The following is an 11,236-nucleotide window of genomic DNA, read 5'->3' on the forward strand; positions in this document are numbered from 1 at the left end:
ACATCGTTCACCATCCGCATGGGTTAACTGACCACATTACAATAACAAGCTAATGAATTAAGGTGATATTCGTTGTTGGTGTGGGTGGTGTTTGGGCTGAGGCCTCCAGGACGTAGGTTAACGCCAGGTGTGAACAAGGCATTCTTTATTGAATGCAGAGATGATGTCATCATTTGTCACTCGCCCGTGACCATTTTTGTTCTTTTTGTCCCTCCACAGATCCAACGCAATTCATCCCTTTAAGCCTATTGTTCCATGCACATCTCAAACCATACCACCGACACACAACTACAACCACACACACAATGATGCCACTCTAATCATCAGTCTAATGTCTCTCGTTCTCTCTTTTCTTTTAGATTAAGGTGGTCAACGCTTTCCGTAGCTCCCTGTACGAGGGCCTAGAGAAGCCAGAGTCCAGAAGCTCCATCCATAACTTCATGTCCCACCCCGAGTTCATACCCCTGTCTGAGGAGGAAGCGCGGGTGCCCATGATCGAGGAGAGCAACGTGGAGATTGAGCCGCTCCCCTCTTCTTCCTCATCCCACTCACCCAGTCAGGGTGGGGGCGGCCAGCCCCCAGGCAGCTCCCTCTTCCGCAACCACGAGTCCTCCGTTTGACCCGGTCCAACCCAGTTCCGCTCCTTCTTTCCTACCTGGTCTGCTCCTGCAAGCACCCACTCACATCCCACCTAAAAATCCCACCCCGCCTGCCCAGCGTCCTCTCGCCCTGGACACCTGACGGCACCCGTCGGATGCACTGCCAGCCTACAACCTGAAGGCAGAGAGACCCAGGACGACGGGGTACGACCAGATTATCTGGCGAGTTTTAAGCTCTCGCCCGGCCTTCCCTGCATCCCCCCGTATCCTCCCATCCATTGCCCCCTCCCTTCTGCCACCCCAGCTCCTCCTCATTGCACTGTGGTGTGTGGGCGCTCTGAAAGAAGCACGCATGCCGTCGCCCTGGCCGGCGCCACCCGCGCGGTCTAAACTCACCTTCGAGAGGGCGGCTATTCTTCTCTCAGCCTGTCACTGACATTGTATCTCTATTGCAGGTTTGTTTGTTTGTTTGTTTGTATGTTTGTTTTTCTCTTTTTTTTGACATTTTTATGCTATTGTCATGACTTTTGTTCCAGGACATTTTTCATTTTCATAGTGTATTAGTGGGATTGTTTTTTTGTTGTTGTTTTTTTTGTTTTTTTCTTCATGCTCTCAGACATACAACTTGAAGCCTACAGTACATGTGCAGTTATGCCGTTCATACATGTTTATCTCTCTCTCTCTCTCTCTCTCTCTTTCTTTTTTTTTTTTGTTACATCATGTGGCGGTTTGAAACACAGGCGATGTACTTCACTATTCTCTGCAATGTCTTTATAACAATAACTTATGTTTGCCCCATTTTGTTATTCTCTTATTCTCAATTTGAAACTGTTACTGCTATGGAATGTCTTAAGTGGTTCAAACACACTACATTCTTGTCATCATTATTTTTTTTTCCAAATACATTCAATCATGTATGATGTCATTGAGTGTAGCTCTCTTTTTGGTTTCTTTCTCTTCAGTTTATTATTTTTGACCTTTTTTTTTTCTCAAATGATTTTATGCACAGACTTGAGTAAGGCTTCTGCGGCCAAGAGCATATTTGATTCCCGATTTCAGACGTCAACCTGTTGGCAAGAACGCCCCCTGTTGGGCGCAGAGGGGAGAGGCAGGCCAGCCAATGTCATACGTCATCTCATCCCACCACATACACTGGGTCTCTCTAGTCTCTTGTAGTCAAAGAATAATGATGCTACAGCCTCAAAAACAAAACAAAAAAAAAAGAAGAAAAGAAATGACAGTTGTAATTTAAAACACCCCTTCCGCACGTCACCACTGAAATGCATGTAACTCTTTGTAGTGTCACCTGTCTGACTTTACTAGGAACGGGGGACTTTTATCTTTATCTTTTTGGGATAGTGTTTGTTTTTGATTTTTCCTTTCTTCCTTGCCTTTTCTCACAAGAAAATGTTTGCATAAGAATTGCTTGTGAGTGTGCCTGCATGTGTGTGCGAGTGTGTGTAAATAAGTGTGTGTGCAGTTTCAAATTCTGCCATTTAAGTCATTTCTTTTTCCCAGCTCTTCAAATCTTTGATGTTCAGCATTAAGGCAGTCGCACACAGGAATCACTGCACTGCACCGCACCGCACAATGTGAAGCAATGAAGTGCTGTAGTAAAAGATTCATAACATATATCAAGTTCATCTTAAGGATATTAAAGTAAAGCGAGCTGACAATATTTAATAAAGACTAGATAGACAAGGTGTTCTATTGGGTTGAGGTCTCTCAGGACTCTGTGCAGGCCAGTCAAGTTCTTCCACGCCAAACTTGCTCATCCATGTCTTTATTAACCTTGCTTGGGCACTGGTGCGCAGTTATGTTTGAACAGGAAGGGAGCGTCTCCAAACTCTTCCTGCAAAGAGACCATAACCAGACACCATAATCCCCCCCTCCATCAAACTTTACAGTTGGCACAGTATAGTCAGACAAGTACCGTTCCTCTGATAACTGCCAAATCCAGGAGGAGTTGTCTTGCTCAGCTCTGTACAACTGAGCTCTCACTTCAGCCTTTGTTGCGAAGCATGGTGCTGTGCTTCAGTAAGAAAAAAAAAGAGGTGGGGTCTTAATTCACATGTATCAGAGGAGGCATGTGCTTGTATCGACCCTGCTAGTGTTGAAAGCATTGTTGTGATCAGGAAGTTAATATGAATATGAAACTATAAGAAATGTGGTAATATTATAAATTAATTTACACTGTGTACACAAGTATAAGGCAAGTTGTATTTTTGAAGATTCATTTTATTATTGGAACAACTACATTACTCTTAGTCAACCCAAATTGTTAATAAACCTCAAACCTAAATATTTTAAGAAAGTAAAAGTAAGGTTTAAGCTTAGAATTTCGATGTGTGCAAAATTACTGGGCAACTATTAGTGTGCAGAATCATTATGCAACTAAATGCATAATGTTTACATCTGTTTACATCTGTTACAGCAAAAATAATAAACAACTCAAAACGTACAACTAAACATTTTGGACATTTAAAAAAAAACTCAGAAAAGAGCCAACTAGTTCAAATTTAATAACACCAGCCCATAGCAGTACCTCACCTCCACCTAGCTGACATCTGAGTCGAGGTGGAGCTCTATGTTCGTTACTGATCCAGCCACAGGCCAATCCATCTGGTCCATCAAGAGTCACTCTTATCTCAACAGTCTATAAAACCTTTGAAAAATCAAAAAGTCTTCAGAAATCATGTTTTAACTAATGTGTCTTGTTCAGTGATGGTCAGGTTTCAGCCTTGCTTACTTTGGCCATGTCTTTGAACACTGAACATCTTATACTTCAGGTTGCAGTTCTGGAAAATGACAGCACTGGCGCATAATGGGTTCATGGTCACTTTTTGGTTGTTAATTTGCGTCTTTTTTCTTAATGAGCTTATTGTGACTGTAGACTGTTTGCAACAACACACACTTTTTCACAATTTTTGACTTTTCAGAATCAGTTAAATCTCTTTTTTTGGCTCATTTTGCCTGAAGAAAACAAGCTGCCTAATAATTATGCACACCTTGATGCATAATTAATTATGCACACCTTGATGCAGGTTGTTGATCTCCTTAGGTCACACCCTCCCTCATTACACAAATACACATCACCCTTACGCTTAAATTTGTACAACTTGGAGTTGGAAAATATGCATATAAATGATGATGTGGTCAATAATAATAATGCCTGATAAGTGTGACACAGTGTAAAGTGGTTTTAATTTCTAGAGTTCTGCGTGGCGTGGAGTGTCCAGTGTGTGACTGCATTTAGACTGCAGCATTACCCACAGTTCTGCCCTGCTCTGCCCTAAGGCACGATCAGTTGCACAGAAGACAATACCAGAGGCACCGTGCAGGACTCCACAGCAGCCCTCATACTACAGGCTGCAGCATGTTACTTAAACATTTTAAAAGGAGAGCGAAAGGAAAAGAAAAAAGGCAGAATAAACCAGAGAGTATTACACAAACCGAAGCCTCTGTCGAGCCTTTTAACGAACGGCCAGTTAGCGGAGCAGAGCTGTCAGCTATTAAAAAGGAGCAAGGTCCGCACAACATGTGCTTTATTTACCCCAATCTTAATACTGCCAGTTTATTCCAGTTTATCTATCTTCATACCGATCTGGGTTAAACAGATTCTTCAATATTCTATTTACTGTTTTTTCTACTTGCTCAGAGCCATATTTTATAAATTGTTCTTTTATAACATATTATTTTTGTGTCACCTGCCCCTCCCCCAGTTTTTTTTTTTTTTCGTTGTTGTTTTGTTTTTTGCTTTATATTATATCTAGCCAAAAATTACAAATAAAAGACACCAACCAAGAGTCACTGCCTAAAAACTATTAATATATATATATATAAAAAAAGACAAAGATGATCATGATGATGATGATGATTATGATGGACCACTTCAATGTTTACGGAACAAAAAAAAAAAGAAAGGTTGCAGCGTTTCTAGGTGAAGCTACACTTCCCCCTACTGGCAATTCAATTTAATTTTTCTTCCTTTCCTCTTTTTTATGTTTTTTTTTTTTTTTTTTTTTAAAGGATTTCACCTTTATTTCACTTTTAGTGAAAGCGTATTGTAAGTGTATTACTGTGGGGAAGCAGCATGTGTGAATTTCATATAAAATTCAATGTTCTGTTCTTTTTTACAACTGTTGTGTATTTTTATATTAAGTCGACTTTTTAATATTTTGGAACTATTATATAAATTATAGGAACGTTTGGTGGATTAACAAACAAATTAGTCAAGACATTAGTAAGACAGCATAGACAAGCATAATTTTTGCTCTATTTCGCTCTCTTTTTTTGTTTTGTTGTGCTGATTCTTTTTCTTATCTGCGGTTACGCTAATACCTATGCCACGTCGTTTGAAAAACCAGGCTGTGGCAGCAGTGGGTAGGGGAAGCAGGAGATGATATGTTAGAACGTGATGACTTGTTTTTTTCTCTCTTTAACTTGTTTACTGTAAATTATATATATATAAATATCTATCTATCTCTATATATATATATATATATATATATTAAAAAGCCATGGGAAGGATGGGTCTGGCTCAGGCCTGGCCGTGTGCAGCGAGCCTGCTTTTGGCTTGGGGGAAATAAGGGTCTTATGTGCAGTGGCAAAATAAAAGCCTTTTATAATTGTTATTATAGGCTTGTTATATCTTCACCAAACTGGAGACTTTATAAATGTAATTACACAGACATTGCTATGACTAGTTCTGATAAGGATACTGTGTTGAGTGATGAAAGGAAATATTTTGGATGCATATGTGTACATTTACACTGTTTTTAAATCGCTTCATAATTTATTTTTACTTATTACTTTTTTCTTTTCAAATATGATTCATTACCCTGCGTTCACACTGGCAAGGCAGTAAGTTGGCCCAAGTCAATTGGTATAAAAAATGGTATGGAATGTAAATTTTGTGTCACTTGTTGCTTAATCTCGGCTATAAATTGTTTACACCCTTACCATGCGTTCATGTTCCATTTGTCTTATTGGGGGTATGTATCAGCTTGACTGGTTAGCATGCTGGCTAATTTAGCTAGTAATCTACCTATCGAGTAACCAAGCCACCAGAGACACCAACAAAATCCATTACCAAACTTTTCGCTACTGTTTTTGATTAGTTTGGGTAATTTTACCTCAAATATGAGTCTTTTAGTGCACATGTGTGCATAACTGTTTGCTGCGTTTAATGTGGTTTAAAGATAGAAATGTTTCAAGAGTTAGCAAACAAAACTTTTGGAAAGTTCTGCCAAAGTTCTGCCAAAGTGGAAATGCATGTGATTAAACACAATATTTTGTTTAGTAAGTAGAGCATTAAAACTGACCATTTTAGCTACAATTCTGCTTTGTTTGAATGAGCAAATGTCTGGTCACTTTCGCTCTGTCACCTGCCAGTGTGAACTTTTTTTTTCCTACTTTAGTTTTTTTATTATTTTTGATTTGAGTAATTTTACCCCAAATTACAGCGTTTTAGTGCACCTTTGTGCATTACCGTGTGCTACGTTCAGTGGGGTTTAAAGATTGAAAAGGTTCGGGAATTACCAAGAGAAGCTTTAAGAAAGTTCTGCCAAAGTGTTGTTGTTTTGTACAATCACGAATTAATTTGTATGTTTCCACATTCAATTCTACATTATGGATATAACACTACTACTTTGTTCCCTACAAACCTCATCACATCAGATTAAATCAGATGATATCATTGAGAGTTCTCAGTCCGTCTCAGTCAGAGGTATCACTATAGATGTTATATGAGAGGCATTTGTGTGAGGAACTCTTTATCAGATTTTTGATTTTTATTATATTTTATTTTATTCAGATTTTTTTTTCCCCTGTTCATCTTCTCATTCCTGGATTTTCAGCGATTGTACGCGGATCTGATGCGAATCGATTGACTTCATTTCAGTCATTTCTGTTTTAACTGTTGCTTAAGCAGTTTTAGCGCCGACAGTTCAGTTTTAGCTCTGCAGGACAATTTGGTATTGCACAGTAAGTCGAGAAAAATCGAGGGAAAGAAATGTGGAAAAAATGCAACAGCTTAACACAAGGACCTGATGATGATGATGATGATGATGATGATGATGATGATGATGGTGTGCAATTACTCGAATTCGACCGCACTGCTACGCTACTCTCTACTGACGTTTCCTCATAGATCTTGTATGGTTGGGAGTTCAGGAGTTGATGCATCCCAGTTGTAAATAAAACGATTGCATTTTGAAACTGGAATATCGGAATAAGTCACAACCGCCGATTGTGCAGATTTACTCAAAAACAGATCTTGCATTGTGCTCGATTCTGTAAGGAGGACATAAATGACAATGGGGGGGAAAAAAAAAAAAACAAAAGCGAACATCGTCTCCTGAACGGAACATCAACTTTCTGTACTTCATATGGATACAGTAATAAGCACTGGTGTTATTTTTGTATAAACATAATATCATCTATGTGGCATGCATGACTTATAAACAAATTTGGTGGTTCAAAGCAATATGTACAACCTGGTGTGAGTGGTATTTCTAGTGTCCTGTGTTGCTTAAAGAAAAACTCTTCTAACTGTTCGATATATGTGTTCAATGTTCTGCATGATTAAGTATGGAATGAGACATGTCCCATCATTAACCCCACCCTCCCCTCCTCATTACCCCGCCCCCAAATCCAGAACTCCTGTTCTTGCCCTGTTGTCAATGGAAATCCGGGTACGCCCACACGTACACTCCCACAATGATCAAAGCGATGGGCGTGTCTGACCAGAAGAAACACACTCTGATATGATGCTGCTGCTGTTGCTGCTGATTGGTTGGTTGGTTTTGGAGAAGGATCTTTTTTTTGTTGTTGTTCTTTTACTGTGTTGTCATAATCATCAATACTGAAGGCTGAAGGGTGTTTTTGTTTTTTTAAACATGGGTTAAGTGTGGTCAGGTGATTAGTCATTTTACACATTCCACTTCCAGCCATGCTTCAGTGCCCAGGGGTGCCCAAACTTATGGTCTGTTGGTGGCAAAGTGCAATGCTTGTAGTGGGCTGAGGGCCACAAAGATTAAATGATAAGCAGTGGTGTTCATCTTCTGCAGATGCTTTAAGGTTTGGATTGAAATTAGATTTAGATTAAATAGAATATAATTTAAACCCTAATCCTGGCCTAAAGAAGCTTTAATTGTTATCAAACTCTTTGTTGAGTGTTTGAAATAGATCTAGGATTAGGTGTAAATTTATTAGAATATAATCCTAAAACTAATCCTAACCTAAAGGGGATTAGCTTCAGAATTAGGTTTAGATTTAATAGATAATATTTTAAAACCTAATCCTGGCCTAAAGAAGCTTTAATTGTTATCAGACTCTCTGTTGAGTGTTTGAAATAGATTTAGGATTAGATGTATATTAATAGAATATAATCCTAAAACTAATCCTAACCTACAGTGGATTAGCTTCAGAATTAGGTTTAGATTTAATGGAATATAATTTCAAACCTAATTCTGGCCTAAGGATGCTTTAATTGTGATCAAATTCTCTGTTGAGTTCTAGACATAGATTAAGGACTAGGTGTACATTAATAGAATATAATCCTAAAACTAATCCTAACCTACTGAGGATTGGGTTCAGAATTAGATTTAGATTAAATAGCATATAATTCAAACCCTGGCCTCAAAATACTGGCCTATAGAAGCTTTTAATTGTTATCGGACTCTGCTAAGAGTTTTAGGAGAGACATTTAGGAGATTTAGGATTAGGTTTAAATTGAATAGAATCCCAATCCTAAAGTTAAAATTAACTTGACTGTATACGCTTAAATATTTGAGTTTAACTTAATATTTGATATTTAGATTAAACTGAATGTTGAACCTAATCCTAAATGACAGAACCTAGGTTTAGGCTTAGATCTGAATATAGTTTTGCTACACATTATACTATATTTTATTATTAAAGTTATTCTAAGATACAGCTTATTTATTTATATACTGTATATATAAAGAAATACATATAGTACATGGCTTTTTTGGGGGGGAGGGGTTTACGGATAACTTTGGGCAGCCCCTGTAATCTGGATCTGCTGTGTCTGAAGTCTACAGTCCCTGCCAATCTTTTAGCTAAAGAACACCATCTGCCCATTATATTCTACTGTTGGGTCAAGAAGAACCTTCATGAGTACCGTATTCTGTAGTAACGGACTGACTGTACCCTACAGACGCAGCAGAGAGTGCTGGAGTGCTCCTTTAATTAATCTTCATTTTGTGGCCGCTCTATTACTGTCCTGCCTTTAGCTGACCATGTGTGCCATCCTCAAGCTGCATTCTCCATTTTTCATCCATTTCACCTATCAAAGATCAAAGAAGCTGTGCAAATAAAGGAACCAGAAACAGCTAAACTGCTTCCTGCATGTGTGAAGCATTAGATTTTTCCTTAACATTAAGTGTAATGGTAAAAAAACTGTTATTCATACCCATATTTACAGTTAATCCTTACCCATATCTATAGCTCTATTTATACATGTATCCATACCTGTATTCTCATCTATACCAGTATCTGTACCCATAAACATATTAGTACCCATATCCATACTTATCCATACACATCCATACCCATATTAAACACTAATATTATCTCTTCTCTGTTAGTGTCTCTAACAGTGTTTTCAGGCGTTTAAGACCCTTCCACAAGCACATCATCTCTCCATCAGATTATATATTTCCAGTAGAAAGAGAACTGGCACTGGTTTGATACATTCCATGAATACATTCCAGGTATGTGTGTCTGTATATGTATTGATTTTTTTTTTTTAAATACTCCATATATATATATATATATATATATATATATATATATATATATATATATATATATATATATATATAGTGGAAATTATCTGCAAAAACACCTTTTAATGTTATTCTTAGTGACCGGCGATTACTGTGATTGGCTTTGGTCACCTCCAGATCATGTTGAATGTTGAATTTTAATAACATTTAGGAATATTATTATTATTATTTAATGATTTTGTTTTTGTAGTTTAACATTTTACCTACCTTTCTGTTATTCACGGTCTGAATTAAGATGAATTAAAGTTAACACATGAACTAACTTTTTGTCCTTAAAAGTACAAATATTTTAAATAATATAGATGACGTACACATTTTTTACTCAAAAGAATTAAGGAGATTGTATAAATAAAATTATAATGTCGTGTGGGAGTTATCTAGGTTTACATTCTAGTATTTTCTCACTAGGTTAAGTTTACAGTAGATTAGGTCGGAGACTAGCTCACCACACTTTAGCATCACTGAGGTCATCTGCTTACATTTTCCACCACACTCTTAAAATGACTCAAACGGTTCTTCGAGTAGTGCCAGAGAAGAACCCCTGAACAACATGTAGTTCCATAAACTACTAAGTTTATAATAGAGTTGTGACCTTTTCAGATTACGAACTTGGTCCTTTTTGGACCCAAAGTGAGACAGTAATGTGTCTTCATCACTGAAGTGCCATTCAGCGGCATGAAGCAAAACATACCACTGTGTCAGCTGCCGGGAAAGTTGCCCAGTAGGCCTAGATTTCTGTTTTTGGAAATATTGGGTGGGCAGCCGTTTACCTTAAAACCAATTTCGGAGATAATACAGAGGTTTTTCAAATTAAAGGTGTTACAGTTGTTGGTTTTGTATGATTAGGCAACTTCCCTGATGCTTTCTGCCCCAGTCTTTGTTTACAGTCCAGCTACATCTGCCCAGTTTTTGTCCAAATGACAGAGAATCTGTGTTCTAATGCTGTAGTGCAGAACCTAAGGGCTAAAAAGTGACACAGAGGTCACCAAATGTGTTTAAACAAAAAGTCTAAACCTGAAGTGTAATTCGCAGCCATTTGTAACATGAACTGAAGAAATGGGGTGTTCTACTGGTTTATATAATTTTTTTATGGTTCAGTCCAGAGAGTGGCCTATTTGATCGAAAGTTAACAGTCGAGAACAGCATCCTCTATCAGTGTGTGTTTCAGCTGCCAAAAGTATACCATTTGTTTAGCCCTCCCATAGCTCCTCCCCTTTTGTAAATATACATCATCATCATTATGCCTAAATGTCAGTCCTGTTTGCTTCCAACTATGCAACAGATTTTATTGGTTTAGAATATGATACATTATTTATTATCTTATCTCTTGTGTCAAGACTATCCTTCTCTATGTCTCGCTTTCACTTTTTCTCTATATTTCTCCCTCTCTCTATCCGCTCCAGTCCCTCCTTCCAGTTTTGCTGTCTTTGCTTTTCTGTCTTTTTTTTTTTTCTTTTCCGTTTAGGTGGACGCAGTCATGCACATTTCTTCATCACTTTATACTAACAAAAAAACAAACGCAAGTGTATTATGTATGTGTGTATGTTTGTATGTATGTATGTATGTTTGTATGTATGTACGTATGCGTGTGATGTGCACACATTAGAATTTTCTTTACTTCTTTACTTTTGTAATATATGATCATGTGGAATGCCTTGTTCTCTATGTCCTGTCGTTTGAAGTTAACAGAACAAAGGAAAAAATGATAATCAATCGAGGTCAAATTATATAAACTATATATATATAATATATTATATATAAATATATAAATAAATAAAACCATTAGGATTTTAAATATATTGAGAGTGATGTGTTTCTTTATGA

The 11,236-nt window shown here is 37.5% G+C and overlaps 1 protein-coding gene across 5 annotated transcripts in view; it reads left to right on the forward strand.

Moving 5' to 3' along the window:
* Positions 1-9,366, forward strand: part of atp2b4 (ATPase plasma membrane Ca2+ transporting 4) — a 148,357-nt gene extending 138,991 nt beyond the window's left edge. For 3 of the 5 annotated variants that reach the window (XM_007247771.4, XM_007247768.4, XM_007247769.4), the window contains one exon: positions 360-9,366. In XM_007247771.4, coding sequence (XP_007247833.2) covers positions 360-620 — 261 coding nt within the window. In that variant the 3' untranslated portion in view covers positions 621-9,366. The remainder of the gene's footprint in view (positions 1-359) is intronic. The other 2 variants (XM_007247770.4, XM_022682692.2) reach the window with 1 other exon arrangement.
* The last annotated feature ends 1,870 nt before the right edge of the window (positions 9,367-11,236 follow it).

The sequence above is a fragment of the Astyanax mexicanus genome, chromosome 24, assembly GCF_023375975.1.
Source record: "Astyanax mexicanus isolate ESR-SI-001 chromosome 24, AstMex3_surface, whole genome shotgun sequence".
NCBI lineage: Eukaryota > Metazoa > Chordata > Actinopteri > Characiformes > Acestrorhamphidae > Astyanax > Astyanax mexicanus.